The sequence below is a fragment of the Aquarana catesbeiana genome, linkage group LG11 (genome assembly GCF_042186555.1).
Source record: "Aquarana catesbeiana isolate 2022-GZ linkage group LG11, ASM4218655v1, whole genome shotgun sequence".
Taxonomy (NCBI): domain Eukaryota; kingdom Metazoa; phylum Chordata; class Amphibia; order Anura; family Ranidae; genus Aquarana; species Aquarana catesbeiana.
In genome coordinates, this window is record NC_133334.1 from 264,676,958 (window position 1) to 264,693,584 (window position 16,627).

General features: G+C 45.1%; 2 protein-coding genes across 2 annotated transcripts in view; both read left to right on the forward strand.

The window, feature by feature from the left end:
* The window catches only part of CEP89 (centrosomal protein 89), a 138,731-nt gene extending 122,943 nt beyond the window's left edge, over nucleotides 1-15,788 (forward strand). The window contains exon 18 of the mRNA XM_073605785.1: nucleotides 11,554-15,788. Within this exon, the coding sequence (XP_073461886.1) occupies nucleotides 11,554-11,743 (190 nt within the window). The 3' untranslated portion in view covers nucleotides 11,744-15,788. The remainder of the gene's footprint in view (nucleotides 1-11,553) is intronic.
* SLC7A9 (solute carrier family 7 member 9) overlaps nucleotides 1-16,627 on the forward strand; it is a 137,893-nt gene that overhangs the window by 671 nt on the left and 120,595 nt on the right. The window lies entirely within an intron of this gene.

Sequence of the window (16,627 nt, forward strand, 5' to 3'; positions counted from 1 at the left end):
GCAAAACCTTACAGCCCTGTTACTGGCGAAATACAGGCTTTGTTTGACCATTAGTCGTGCATGTTCATCTGTGTTGAGGGTAGTGCATCTGTGTTGAGGGTAGTTCACCTGTGTTGAGGGTAGTTCATCTGTGTTGAGGGTAGTTCATCTGTGTTGAGGGTAGTTCACCTGTGTTGAGGTTAGTTCACCTGTGTTGAGGGTAGTTCATCTGTGTTGAGGGTAGTTCACCTGTGTTGAGGGTGGTTCATCTGTGTTGAGGGTAGTTCACCTGTGTTGAGGGTAGTTCATCTGTGTTGAGGGTAGTTCACCTGTGTTGAGGGTAGTTTACCTGTGTTGAGGGTAGTTCACCTGTGTTGAGGGTAGTTCACCTGTGTTGAGGGTGGTTCATCTGTGTTGAGGGTAGTTCACCTGTGTTGAGGGTGGTTCACCTGTGTTGAGGGTGGTTCACCTGTGTTGAGGGTAGTGCATCTGTGTTGAGGGTAGTGCATCTGTGTTGAGGGTAGTGCATCTGTGTTGAGGGTAGTGCATCTGTGTTGAGGGTAGTGCATCTGTGTTGAGGGTAGTGCATCTGTGTTGAGGGTAGTGCATCTGTGTTGAGGGTAGTTCATCTTAGTTGAGGGTAGTTCATCTGTGTTGAGGGTGGTTCACCTGTGTTGAGGGTGGTTCACCTGTGTTGAGGGTGGTTCACCTGTGTTGAGGGTGGTTCACCTGTGTTGAGGGTGGTTCACCTGTGTTGAGGGTGGTTCATCTGTGTTGAGGGTGGTTCACCTGTGTTGAGAGTAGTTCACCTGTGTTAAGGGTAGTTCACCTGTGTTGAGGGTAGTTCATCTGTGTTGAGGAAAGCTCACCTGTGTTGAGGGTAGTTCACCTGTGTTGAGGGTGGTTCACCTGTGTTGAGGGTAGTTCATCTGTGTTGAGGGTAGTTCATCTGTGTTGAGGGTAGTTCATCTGTGTTGAGGGTAGTTCATCTGTGTTGAGGGTAGTTCATCTGTGTTGAGGGTAGTGCATCTGTGTTGAGGGTAGTTCATCTGTGTTGAGGGTAGTTCATCTGTGTTGAGGGTAGTTCATCTGTGTTGAGGGTAGTTCATCTGTGTTGAGGGTATTTCACCTGTGTTGAGGGTGGTTCACCTGTGTTGAGGGTGGTTCACCTGTGTTGAGGGTGGTTCACCTGTGTTGAGGGTGGTTCATCTGTGTTGAGGGTGGTTCACCTGTGTTGAGGGTAGTTCACCTGTGTTGAGGGTAGTTCACCTGTGTTGAGGGTAGTTCATCTGTGTTGAGAAAAGCTCACCTGTGTTGAGGGTAGTTCACCTGTGTTGAGGGTAGTTCATCCCAAAACTGCCATTTCTGTTACAGGTCAGGTCTGGTCTGGTGTGGTGAATCACCCACTGGTTTCTTACACCCCCCCTGTAGCTGTAACAGTGAGATCTCCCTTGGGGGGTTCTGAATATGCTTTGCCCCAATACACAGGTTTCTTCTGCCCAATGCCTCCCTAATAAACAATGTAACTAACAGGGAGCCTATTGGTAATTCCTGCAACAGGTGGGTGGAGGTGGGAATTCAGGAACAAAAGTTTACGTTCTATATTAAAGTAGAACTATAGGCAAAACTTTTTTTTTCATTTTGGATAGAGCAAGGGAGGGTTATAACCATACGGAGATTCCCCTTCACTTCCTGTCCCATAGCAAAACAGGAAGTCAGACGAAATCCCTGCAAATTAAGGGAATTCCTTGGGGACCCCCCAGATCATCATAACTAGTGTCCCCATTGGAAGATTTCACCTCTATTACTTTTCGAAGGACAACCAAAAATTTGGGATTTTCTTTTACTTTCAATGATAATGGTAAACAGGATAAATAGAGAGGGCGAATCTCCTTAAAAGGGGTTGTAAACCCTCGTGTTTTTGATGCATTAAGGTGAAAAAAACTTCTGTCAGTGACCTGCCCCCCGGCCCCCTCTGTTTTACTTACCTGAGCCTGGTATTTCTCACGGCGGAGACACGCTGTCCCTCTCTGCACGTGGTCCCGGCTCTTGATTGGATAGATTGATAGCAGCGTAGACATTGGCTCCCGCTGCTTTCAATCAAATCCAATTACGTAGAGCGCGGGGGGGGGGGGGGGGGGCAGGGCCGAGTCCGGCATTTGTCTATGGACGCCGAATGCTGCACTCAGGAGTGCGCCCGCAAGGTAAACCCCCCCCCCCCCCCCCCCCGGGAGAGCTCTTCTAGGGGGTTATCTGATGCGAGGAGGAGCCGCCGAGGGACCCCAGAAGAGGGCGATCGGGGCCACTCTGTGAAAATCGAGCTGCACAGTGGAGGCAAGTATGACATGTTTGTTATTTTAAATAATAGAAAAAAAACGAAGGCTTACAATCAATCAGTGGTTGTATACCCTTTTTTTTTTTTTTTTTTTATATATTTTTACCTACAGGTAAGCCTATAATAAGGCTTACCTGTAGGTAAAATGAATATCTCCTAAACCTGTGCGGTTTAGGAGATATTCACTTTGCATGCAGCCGCTGACGTCAGCGGCGCATGTGCTGTTAAGGTCCGGCTGAAGGTCCAGCAGATGGTGCCGGACCTTGCCGGAAAGAAGTCTTCCGTGGGCATGCGTGGGAGTGACGACATCGCGGCTCAGGCCACTCACAGCGCCGGAGCCGCGAACTCGGAAGACACGCAGAGGGGAAATGTCAGCTCCCTCGGCGGTGACCAGGATCAGCTGCCTGACGCCTCGTTCTAAGGTAAGTATTTCATAATGAGCTAGTATGCGGTGCATACTAGCTCATTATGACTTACAGGTTTTTAAAAAAAAATTTGTGCGGGTATACAACCGGTTTAACCGGGGCACAGACAGCAATAAAAACTGACAGGGGTTCTAATCCTTCTCCACTCTATCCATAACTAGAAAAAAAAAAAAAGGTTTGCCTTTAGTTACACTTTAAAAGAGAAGTATGGGAATTTTTTTCCCCCATAATCATACTTACCTAGGTGGATGCAGAATTGGTCTGATCATCTGAGCATCTAATTGCTTGACTGTGTCTGATGCTGCATCTGTCCCCCGCTGCCTCTGCACTGAGAACTGAGCGATCGAGCACCGCCAATGACTCGGTTCTCTCAGCTCCCCGAGCCAGAGAGCTGCCTGCCTGTCAGTCAGCGGCTCTCTGCTCTGCCCCCCTCACTCATTGGAGCGCTTAGCTGTGGAGGGGGCGGGGAGCTGCCGTCTCAGGCTCTCAGCGGCTCGCTGAGGAGGCTTAAACAGACATCAGTCCAGTAACCTGGCGGATCCAGACTTTATTGTCGGGATGACGCGGTGCCTGGACTGATATTGGTGACATCAGCAGAGAGCAGGACTTCAGTAAGCTCTCTGCTGAAAACAGGTCACAGGAGTGCAAAACGAATTGCACTCCTGTAACCCAGAGGAGAAGCCCAGCCAAATGAGCTCAGGCTGGACTTCTCATTTAAGCTTAGATATGTCAATTTAACATAGTTGCACTGGACCAGCTTAGATAGACCATGTATGTGTAATACCTTTGGGATCCCTGTGGAAGGTGGAAATCCTGTAATAGACACCCCTCCTACACCTCTACCACAGTGATATACACTAGCTTTAGGGACCCATGTCGATCGACTACCCTGCCCATTGGACTGCAGATAAACAGGTACACCTCATATAGGAGGATTTGTTTTATCTCTGTGCATTACCTGAGCACAGTCACTTCACTGTGTATATGTGAGGGTGCACAACCACCAGTAATATGAAAATAGTTCATCTGCATCCCCCCCCCCACCAGTGCCCACAGCTTATAAATCTTCTTTTTATATTAAAATACTGCCACTATATACCTTTTTGGCTGATCAGTATACCACTGTCAATTGATAAACTGCAGGGTTTGCCTGAGTGTTCAGGTAGGGGGAGATTTCCACTCTAGCCTGTGTCCTCATGCTGTTATGGGAGGCGGATCATCTATCAATCAAGATGTGACATCCCGTCCACTGTGTCCTTTTTTTAGTTAGTGGGCATGGAGGAGGAGGGAGGGACTGGGCTGTCATTTAGGATCTGTATACACGCCCAAATGTGTGATGTCAATATCATGTGACATAAAAAGCTCAGCTCAACAAGGAAATGTTCTCTCCAGCAATAAAGACCAAACTGAGCATGTGCAGGGGGACCACTCTGACTATGTCTTATCTGGACTTGTCCAGAGTGACCCTGCAGGAGGGAGAGGATCTGTGCATACAGGATCAAAAAGGCCTTTTTACACAATACAGAGGATTAACCCCTTAAGTTCCACAGTGAGTATAACAAGCATGCTTTACTGCATATACAGACTGATTTTCCTGCTGTGGGTTTAGTAACACTTTAAGTAACTGGCCTGGATTCAGTATGCAAGTAAATCATTCTGGCTTTACTGAACTGTTGTGAGGATACCATGTGCTGGTAACCTGCAGTGCTGGTGTGACCTGATACGTGGAAAGTAGACAGAAGAAACCAGACTCAACCGTACTGTAAGTGTAGAAATACAATTTATTATAAAAAAAGTTAACACAAGTGACATAAAGCATAAATTCAGCAACCTTTACATAACGCTGTGAACATGCATGAAAAGTAGAGAACTAATTACCTTACTATGTACATACAGAGAAGGGGTGTCGGGTATTGCAGGGTCATTTGGGAGTACAAAGTAACAGAGCATAAGGCAGGCCAGGACTGGGGCCAGGACATATAGCATGTTCAGGGAGTAACAGATTTAGTATATAAAAGGCACACAAGTAAAACTGCAGAGGCACTGTGTAATTCCAGAGTTCGGGTTAAATACCTTCTCAGCATCCAGCATTAGGTGGTGACTAATTTCTGGGATCTACTTGCGCTGGAACTACACCCATTCCAGTCCGGGGATCACAGTGCCAGCAAGTAGGTGTATTCAGTCCCTGACGTCTTGTTCCAGGACAGTCACCTAGAAGGTCCTGAAGCCAGAGGATTCCTAGCCAGTCAACTTTTCAGAAGAAGGTAATAAGGGGAGCCACGAAACGCGTTGACGGTGAAGAATCCATTTCTCAGCTTCATTGGGTGCCTCTGCTGACACCACTTTCCCATCTTTTGGGGGCTCATAGACCTCATACTGTGCCAGCACTTCATACCTGTAGCAGTTTGGCTCCCTTTCTAACTCCGTTACAGAATCTCTTTAAGATATAACTCCACCTCAGTCTTGTCACATTTCTTGTTGTAAGGTGTGGTTTTCACACACCTCTGTTAGCATTAACAGTATTCTTCACTGGAAACACGAAAGGGTCTATGTATAAAACATTTCTTGGACAAATGTCACAAGCAATTCGCCCAGGCTGCACAAATTTTCCCCTATATTTTCTCTAACGCAGCCTTTCTCAACCTTTTCAACACAGAGGAACCCTTGAAAAAAACTTTCAGGTCTCAGGGAACCCCTGCTAAAAATGACTATATTAGATTGTAAGCTCTTCTGAGCAGGGCCCTCTTAATCCTCTTGTATTTTATTGTAGTATAACTGTATTGTCTCCTTTTTATATTGTAAAGCGCTGTGTAAACTATTGGTGCTATATAAATCCTGTATAATAATATCTACAACTCATGATACATTAGTGTGATGGGCAGTGGCGGACAGTTGAAATTTTTTTTTGGGGGGGGCGGCAGCAAACAGTATGGTAGCACTTACCCCATCACCGGCGACTTTCCCTGCTCGGCGGCAGCTTTCCATTCTCCTGCTCTCCACAGGTCATCACGGCGGCAGCGGCTTCTTTTTCCTCCCTCCTCGGCGGCCAATCGGGAGTCTTCTCTCTCTATTCATTCGCTGTTGTAACACACCTGGGTGGGATCAGAGCGCATTCTCTGCGATCCGAGCCTACCCTATTTTGAAGCCAATTAGAGCCTTTGGCTCTAATCAGGTGCTTCACACAAAAAGAATGTTGCTGTAATTCATGCGTCCGGTGTCCTGAAAGGGGCCGGACTCATGAATAGGGGGTGGCCGTGGCAGCCGTGGATAGATTCATGCTATGCATGAATCTATCTATTGCATATAGGGGGTGGCGTGGAGAGAGGGGGCGGCACCTGGGCACCCCTAATGGACGGACCGCTGCTGGTCAGTGGGAAGAATGCTCCTTACACTTGTGGTTATTTGGAAGAATTACACCCTTTATAGATATCTAAAAAGATCACTGGTGTCAGCGAGAACTTATCTGAGAGGAAGAAATTGCTCATTGCTCAAGGAACCCCTAGCAACCTCTGGAGGAACCCTGGTTGAGAAACTGTGCTCTAACGCTATGACTTCCTATGATCGCCAGCTCCATCTAGTGGCCAAAGTATGGGATATTTTTCTGGAAATACCTCAATCAAAAAAAAAAATATGTACTGCATTTTGGATGGAGATGACAATACTAGGAAATCATAGTATTAAAGAAAATATGGAGAAATTTGTACAGTCTGGATAAATGTTTGTGACATTTGTCCAACACTTTTTTATTTTTTATTATTTTATTTTTTTACCTCTTCCCGATGATTCTGTGTAGAATCACATATTTATATACGTGATTCTTCACTTCCGGGTTTCAGGCGTGCACGCCTCCGGCGGCTCACTCCCACTGTGATTTTACACAGCGGGAGCCGATGACCCGCCGATCGTTCAGTACTCTGTCTATGTAAACATAGGGCAGACTGTCATTCTGCGAGTACAGAAGACATGGAAGCAGGAACACCGATTCATGCCTTCAAGCAATCAAAGCTCCTCCCCCACAGTCAGTAAACACTCCTTAGGCACACATTTAACCCTTTGATCACCCTAGATGTTAATCCCTTCTGTGCCAGTGTCATTAGTACAGTGACAGTGCATATTTTTTTAGCACTGATCACTGTATTAGTGTCACTGGTCCCTCAAAATTGTCCATTTAGGTGTCCAATTTGTCCACCGCAATATCGCAGTCCCGCTATCAGTCGCTGATCGCCTCCATTACTAGTTAAAATAAAAATATCCCATATTTTGTAGAAGCTGTAACTTTTGCGCAAACCAATCAATATACGGTTATTGGGATTTTTTTTTTTTTTTTTACCAAAAATATGTAGCAGAATACATATTGGCCTAAATTTATGAAGACATTAGATTTTTTTTTTTATTGTAATGTTTTATAGCAGAAAGTAAAAATATATATATATATATATATTTTTTTTTTAAATTGTCGGCCTTTTTTTGTTTCTAGCGCAAAAAAAAAAAAATGGCAGAGGAGATCAAATACCACAAAAATAACGCAGTGGAGTAAAAATGGGCTGGTCACGGGGGGGGGGGGGGACCTTCCGAAGGTCAAGTGGTTAATAAATAGTTATTTGGATGGGGGGTAGGTCCACATACAGTACTTTTGGCCATATATTAGGGGTGATGGTCCACAGTTGGCCAAATATTACAGAAGATCGGTGTATAGATAGTAAACATTATCCACAGTAAGTCCATGAGTAATAAGGATACAGAGAGAGATGAGCGCAAATCTGTTTGTTGTTGAAAAGTCATAATCAGATTTTTTTTTTTTTTATAGCCATTTGCTGGCCAATTATATGGAAAGCCTTCGAGAACATTTATTGCTGTATATTAGCTGCGAGTCGCGTACTTTTCCCCCATCTTTCTAGAACGAGATTAGGAACATTATGGCTATTATCTGTGAGAGCCTGCAGAGGACCTGAGGAATTAAGTGTTATGGACGGAGATAACAGAAATCCATCACCAAGGATGCAGGCAGAGGCAAACTCCGCATCGGCTCCGGCAGCCAATCTCAAGTTGTCAGGTCGGGGACCGGCTCATTTGCAAGCCAGATGAGATGCTCATAGAACCGAATACCTACAGTGATGAAAGAGAATCATCCTCCTTATTATTCTTACAGTTAAAGCTTAGTGACCCCATTGTTTTACATTTCCTTTAATATCTGTAGAATTAAAGGAAAACATCAGCGGGCTGGTAATATCTGCTGATGGGGCTTGTTCACACTAAAAACCATGAACAATGCATGTGTTAGAGTGATATTAAACTCTTCCCCCAATTACCGGGCCAATTACCCCATCTAGGCGGCGGGCATCGGGCGGGGGCGGACAATCAAGGAGCGGCGGGTATCGGCAGACATCAGGCTGCGGGGGGCATCGGGTAGCGGCTCCTGTGTCTTCTCCTCCTTGCTTTTGAAAGTTTAAAAAATATATATATATATATATATATATATATACCGTATTTATCGGCGTATAACACGCACGTTCATTTTAAGAGGGAAGTTTCAGGAAAAAACGTAAATTTTAATTAAAGAACTTTGAAGCAAAATAAGGGTCAGTGCCCATCTGCAGCCTCACAAGTGCCATTAATGCAGCCTCATCAGTCCACATCAATGCAGCCTCACCATTGCCATCAATGCAGCCGCCTCACCATTGCCATCGATGCAGCCGCCTCACCATTGCCATAGATGCAGCAGCCTCACCATTGCCATCGATGCAGCCGCCTCACCATTGCCATTGATGCAGCTGCCTCACAATTGCCATCGATGCAGCCACCTCACCATTGCCATCCATGCAGCCGCCTCACCATTGCCATCGATGCAGCCGCCTCCCCATTGCCATCGATGCAGCCGCCTCCCCATTGCCATCGATGCAGCAGCCTCACCATTGCCATCGATGCAGCAGCCTCACCATTGCCATTGATGCAGCAGCCTCACCATTGCCATCGATGCAGCAGCCTCACCATTGCCATTGATGCAGCCGCCTCACCATTGCCATTGATGCAGTTGCCTCACCATTGCCATCGATGCAGCAGCCTCACCATTGCCATAGATGCAGCAGCCTCACCATTGCCATAGATGCAGCAGCCTCACCATTGCCATAGATGCAGCAGCCTCACCATTGCCATAGATGCAGCCGCCTCACCATTGCCATTGATGCAGCTGCCTCACCATTGCCATCGATGCAGCTGCCTCACCATTGCCATCGATGCAGCCGCCTCACCATTGCCATTGATGCAGCTGCCTCACCATTGCCATCGATGCAGCCGCCTCCCCATTGCCATTGATGCAGCCGCCTCCCCATTGCCATTGATGCAGCCGCCTCCCCATTGCCATTGATGCAGCAGCCTCACCATTGCCATCGATGCAGCAGCCTCACCATTGCCATCGATGCAGCAGTCTCACCATTGCCTTTGATGCAGCAGCCTCACCATTGCCATCGATGCAGCAGCCTCACCATTGCCATCAGTGCAGTCTGATTGATACCCATCTGCAGCCTAGAGGGGACAGGGAGGGGGGCGGGACGAGTGCCGACAGATTACATACAGTGAGAATCTCCTATGATAGACAGAACAGAGATCCAATGGTGGCCCAGGAGACGGGACTTCCTATTACAGAGGCCACCAAGTAAAGAGGAGATTCTAACTGTATGTAATGTGATGGCGCTTGTCCCAACCTCCTCCCTGTCCCCCTCCGAGACAGCTAAAATTGAAGGATTGGCGTATAACATGCACACGCTGTTTGCACCAGATTTTCAGGGTGGAAAAGTGCGTGTTATACGCCAATAAATACAGTATATATTTTTTACTTTCTGCTACAAAACTTATCCAATAAAAAAATTTAAAAAAGCTAATTTCCTTATAAATTTAGGCCAATGTGTATTCTGCTACACATTTTTGGTAAAAAAAAAAAAAAAAAATCCCAATAAGCGTATATTTATTGGTTTACGCAAATGTTATAGCGTCTACAAACTATGGTGTATATATACTGGAACTTTTATTTATTTACTAGTAATGGCTGCGATCAGCAACTTATACCATGACTGTGATATTGCGGTGGACACACTGACACTAACTGACACTTTTGACACTTTTTGGGGACCAGTGACACTAAAACAGTGATCGGTGCTAAAAAAATATACTTTGTCACTGTACTAATGACACTGGCTGGGAAGGGGTTAAACATCTAGTGCGATCAAAGGGTTAAATGTGTGCCAAGCCAGTGTTTTGGTGTACACAGTGTGCTGTTTTTACCAGGGGAAGAAATGGATTCTAGCCCCTGCTTTGCAGGAACCCAGAATCCATCCCTTCCCCCCCATGTCAGAACGGCAATCGGCCTTGTTTACATAGGCAGATCGCTGTTCTGGTTTCTTTACTGACAATCGGCGAGTGCCCGGCACCCGCAAATTGGCTTGAATATTCACAGCATAAGTGGCACATGCACACACCCCCTATAAGTGGAGAAGCCAAATAACGTGTGTGTGTGTGTGTATATATATAAAAGAATGGAGGATCCATATATACGTTAACCTTTATGAGGATATATACAGTATACATGATCCAGCGCACAGCTGCCGCCCAGTAGCAGCAAAACTGCTATGGGGCGGTCAACAAGTGAGTAATACTCCCTGTGACGTCACCAGGCCAAATCTTGCAGGGGTAGCTCAGTTTCTTTTCACATGGGCATGCCCCCAGAACTACATTTCCCAAGAGCCCTATTCCCAACACACAGTGTGCAAGGCAGGCTGTTGGGAGCCAAGGTGCCAACACTGTATTGCTGGGAAATAAATCTATATATGTATGCAGAAAGGGACAGAGAGGGGCACGTATAGACAGAGAGTTCTTGGTCTTGTCCCCACCCCCTCCTGTAGTAGTCTGCGGTGGGTGGAGCCTGTTTGGCCCCTCCCACAGCTCCGCTTTCTGCTCAGGCTATGTACAGCACAGTGATGATGTCACTACTACTTTTACAAATTAATATCTGCAAAGGCATTTGGTGCACACAAAGCGGATTTATATCCTATGTGTATATTAAAGAGGGAGTCCACCTAAAAAAAAAATATTAAAAGCCAGCAGCTACAAATACTGCAGCTGCTGACTTTTAATACATGGCCACTTACCTGTCCCAGGGTCCAGCGATGTCGGCAGCCGACGCCGATAAATCGCTCGACTCCCGGCAGCTGCCGCCGCCATCCTAGGTGTGGGAATCAGGAAGTGAAGTGTTGCGGCTTCACTTCCCGGTACCCTACTGCGCATGCGCGAGTCGCGCTGCGTGTCGTAACTGGTCCTGGCTATCTCCTGGGACCTGTGTGTTTCCCAGGAGACAGTGCGGAGGGACAGGAAGAGGCGTAGACTCCCGTGGGAGTCTATGCTGGAAGTGGGTGCAAATACCTGTCTTAGACAGGTATCTGCACCCCCCTCCCCCCTGAAAGGTGCCAAATGTGACACCGGAGGGGGGGAGGGTTCCGAAAAGCGGAAGTTCCATTTTTGTGTGGAACTCCGCTTTAAGGAATATATGTCAATGAAAGTTTTTGTGCCCGAGGTTCAGCTTTAAAAGTATCGAACGAATTGTGCCAGGGAGAGATTTCACGCGCACATCTATCTTCGCAGCCACTCAGCCCTTGGCAGATCAAAAAATAAATAAAAAATGTTTTTCTAAAATAACCTTCTTCTCAAAAGGCTAAAAATAAACCAAAGCGGAAGGAGCCGATTGTAATTTCAGACTCTTCTTTTTTTTTTTTTTTTTTTTTTTTTTATCTCTGTGAAACAATTGAACGTCTTTTCTTCTTCCAGACAAGTGGAAGGTGAACTTGAAGTCATCTGGGAGTCGGCGTCCAATGAGAACAGACAACTGAAGACGCTCTTACATGACACCCTGAGGCAGAGCAAGCGCAACGTTGGCGACTTCCAGCACAACTCCGCCATTGGCTTCAGTTACTGCGAAGTGAATTCCTTCTCTCACCAGGACGAGCCGGCCGGCTAGAGCCCGAAGACGAGCCGCTTATCTCCATAATAATAAATCTCATGTTACTTTTCTCATTTCTGTGAGTAGTGTGTGCGCCAGGGCCAGGATTATGCTGTTCCCAGTAGCTGGGCTTGGCGTCATTATAGATGGCGAGCCAATCTTTTTCAATCAAAATGGTTTGCCAATGGCTGAACGGTTTTGATTGGCTTGTTCGGCTGTGATGCCATTTTTTACTAGCTTTTCCCATTAGAAAACTTCAGTGGTCACAAGAAGGAGTCTCTGCTTCCAAGTGACTCCCAAGCCCACAGGCTGCCCTCTGTGGCCGCAGGTGCCAAACCAGATGGAGTTGTGCAATAAAGAGAAGGACCGGCCGCTCTTAACCATTTCAGCTCCAGGAAGGACTTGCCCCCTTAATGACCAGGCCATTTTTCGCGATACGGCACTGCATCGTTTTAACTGACAATTGCGCGGTTGTGCAGAACTGTTGTCCTTTTTTTCCCCACAAATAGAGCTTTCTTTTGATTTGATCATCTCTGCGGTTTTATTTTTTTGCGCTATACACAAAAAAAGAAGAGAGTCAATTTTGAAAAAAAAAGCAATATTTTTTTACTCTTTGCTAAAATAAATATCCCCTAAAAGAAATTTCTTGCTCAGTTTAGGCCAATATGTATTCTTCTACATATTTTTGCTAAAAAAAAAAAAAAAAAAAATCACAATAAGCTTATATTGTTTGGTTTGCACAAAAGTTCATAGCGTCTACAAAATAGGGGATATATTTATGGAATTTTTATTATATATTTTTTGTTTTTTTGTTTTTTTTTACTAGTAATGGCGGTGATCTGCGATTTTTAGCGTACTGTGACATTGCGGCGGACAGATCGGACACTTTTTTGGGAACCATTGACATTTATACAGCGATCAGAGCTAAAAATAGCCACTGATTATTGTGTAATTGGTACAGACCTGGCAGGGAAAGGGTTAAGATCCCCAAACTGTGTGTTTTTATGCACGCAGCGACCCTGAAGAGTAATGCCGCGAACACACGACTGGACTTTCCGGGCAGAAAAGGTCCGATGGAATCATTCCATCGGACATTCCGATCGTGTGTGGACTTCATCTGACTTTTTCTTTCAAAAATTCTGACGGACCTAGAAATAGAACATGTTTTGAATCTTTCCGACGGACTCGATTCCTATCGGAAAAACCGCTTGTCTGTATGCTGTTCCTACGGACCAAAAACGACGCAACGGCAGCTATTGGCTACTGGCTATTGAACTTCCTTTTTCTAGTCCCGTCGTACGTCATCGCGTTCTAAACAAATGGACTTTGGTGTGATCGTGTGTAGGCAAGTCCGTTTCAGCGGAATTCCGTCGAAAAAAACGTCGGAGTTCATTCCCACGGAAAGTCCGGTCGTGTGTACGCGGCATTAATGGTGGTAGTTTATATTTTTTGTGTCACAGCATATTTGGGCAGCTATTTATCAAATGCGTTTTCAGGGAAAAAAAATACACTAAAATGAATTTTAGTGCAGGCAAACACAATATTATACCCAATTTTTTTGGTAAAATATAAAAGATGGGGTTGCTTTGAGTAAATAGATAACAAAACACGTCAAGCCGTAAAATTGCGGGCACTTGTGAAATCACAAAAAAAGGCACTACCCTAAAATTCTTCATTAATATCGCTTTAAAAGCCTATACAGGTCATCTGTTTATGGCTCTAGAATTATTGCGGTCACTCTGACGTTTGCAGCAATACCTCACATGTGTGGTACAATTTATGTTTACATATTTGTGCTCACCCTACACGCCACTTTTTGAATTGGGGTGTGTGTACGGGGGGGGGGGGGGGGTGCGTTAAAAAATATTATTTTTTATTATGTTTATTTAATTTCTTTTTACAATTTTTCCTTTTTTTATTTCACTTCTTCACGCCTGCCGCACACATATATGTAGCCTCTCGGTGTGTGGGCCCTAACGCCGAGCAGCCGCATATATGTGTCCCTGTGTAAACCACTCCCCGTGCTGAGAGCGTGCAGGACAGAGCGTGGAGATCAGAGCATGCAGATCAGACAGCATTGATCTCTCTTCTGCATGGTAAATGAAATGATTGGCTGGTCAGTAAAAGATTAACGGTGTACTGGAAAAGCTTTGTAGGATAAGCAGTGGTGGCTGGTGCTTAAAATATTTTTGGGGGGGGGGGAAGCAAACAAACCTGCCCCCCTCACTCGCACTGCAGCAACCCCTCCCCCGCTTTGGAGATGGACATGAGGGCAGGGGTTTAGGGGCTTTACCGTGAGGAGGAAGAGGACACAGATCCAGGGTAGGGCTGCTGCTCCTCGCTCCAGGAGTATCCGGGAAGAGCCAGGGCTTCTCCTCCTGGTCAAACAGGAAGTGGGTCCTGAGACCCGATTGGCCGGAAGTCCTAAGAATCCCTGGCCAAATCGGGTCTCAGGACCCGCTTCCTGATTAGCCGGGAGGAGAATCCGTAAGACAATAGCGAATATTAACTCGCTATTGTCACACAACTGGGCGGGCTCAGGGCACAGTGCTCTGCGCCCCGAGCCCACCCTTTTTTGAAGCCAATTGGAGCCTCAGGCTCTTATCATATGCTTCAAAAAAAAAAAAAACTATAAAAAACCCCATTGAAATCCATGAGTACGGCGCTCTACTTGTAGATTAGGGGCCAGGCCCATGGACCGGGGGGGGGGCGCGCCCCTTATGGATGGGCCACCACTGATGATAAGACCCCTTCTCACCACCGGAGGCAGTTGTCATTAGTACTTCAATGTGTGGCCCTATTGTCACAAGTGAAGCATTGGTGGTTATATCGGGTCTCTACAGCCAGGTTAATGGTGGCGACTCACATTTCAATATGATCATTCAGTGCAACTAAACTGATCAAATTGAATAAGAGCCAAAAGCATCTGACCCAAGTCAGGGGCTTGCTGCTTCCATCACAGCCTTTTCGCACTGTTTTTTTTTTTTTTTTTTTAATCTTATACGAACCACACACTAGACGGTTTAACACATCAAAGTGTATGTAAAATGTATACATTTAAAATGAAGTACAAATGTTTGGGGGTTGCTTTAGATAAATTGTAGAAATTTGACACTTATTGTCACTGGCGGCATCTTGTGGGGTCCCAGGGCTGCCTCCTAGTGGTAGGAAAGGTGACAACAAACAATTCTACTGATATTCCGTTCTCTCTGTATTGTCACCAGTGTTCTATGAGCTGCACTTGACATGTTCTCTCTAAAAAGGTACATTATATTTTTATCAATGCATATCATTTATTTTCCTTTACTAAAGCCGCTCTATCGTTAGCAATCATAAAATCTTTAAGCTTTATATGTATTTTGTACAATAAAAGTCTGATCTGATATATTTTGTCTACATTTTTCTGCAGTCTAAAGTCAAAAATACTATTTAGATTGAGTGTATGTACAGTATATACTTGTATCATTTTTTTTTTATTAGCTTTTTGATTTGAAAGGTTTAGATCATCTGCCACGTTTTTTTTTTTTTTCTAATGTTTTTTGTTTTTCTGCTCAACTATGTAAGAAGCTGTATGGGCATTTTATTAGATAATCAGAATACGAGAGCCAACATGTTTCAGCGTTTTAACCCCTTCATGCCTAAGGGTAAAACAAATGTTAATGCCTAAGCACAATTTTGCAACTTTGACATGTGTTAGTAAAACTGTACATATCATCACAACTACTTTGTACATCCAGGTGGATTATACCGCGTTTTTTTTTTTTGGACATATTGGACTTTCATTTGGTGGTAAACGGTACTAGATATCTCCTGATTTTTTTTTTCTATTATCATAGGAAAACTGGCCCAAAATAGTAAAAAGTTAAAAAAAAAAAAAAATTTTATTGTAGCTGTATATTTGTTACTACCGTAACCTACCACCAAAGAACAACACAAAATAAATTCTCCTGCTCCAGGAGATCGCAGCGATACCACATATGTGTATGTTAGTTGTTGTTTGTACCTGTAGTACAGCCCTGAAACAGTAGTGCACATTTTTGCTTTTTTGTTTTATTTTTTTTTTTATCCTATCTAAAACACACCAACACAAATATTTAAAAAAAAATCCTGCCCAAAATATACTGACCATGACCTCAAACCAAATACTAACCCTGATGAAGCTATTCCTTTTGAGGTCTGAATTCAGCTAAAAATTGGGGCCGAATTCGGACCTGGAACTGTGAACAGGGACACACCGGACCCCCCCTGCTGTGAGTCCCTTGTGGACCCAGCCTCAAGTGGTTGTAAAGGCACATCATTTTTTACCTTCATGCATTCAATGTGTGAAGGTAAAAAGCCTTCTGTGTGCAGAAGAGCCCCCCCCCTCCCCTTCTAATACTTACATGAGCCCGCTCTCGATCCAGTGATGTAAAACAAGAGCCTTGTCTCTCCAGGGACTCGCACTCCTGATTTGGCTTCTGCTGCTGTCAATCACAGCCAGTGGGCCAATCAGAAGATAGAGGGGGCGGGGCCGAGCTGCGGCTCCATGTGTGAAAGGACACAGACAAGAACATATTTGGGGGGCACACCATACAATGCATTTAAATTCAAGATGGTGCTGCTGTAAGACCTATAAACAGTACAAAATATTTTACAGCGCACACATACAAGAATGACATTTCCTGCAGGGCTAGTTAAAAACACCTGAACATATTCAAAAAATACGGGGGTTTGGTCACACTATATGGTCATATAGTGCTAAGCCCACTTACTGCAACAAAGTACCCCGAATTAGTGGGTCCTACACTAGTAATAGAATGGAAGATCCTCTGTCTCAACCATGGGAGCTGAACTCCTCTATGTGGGAGAACTGAAAGGGATACATCCTAATCACTGGTGGCCACTAAATAGGAGGTAATGAGG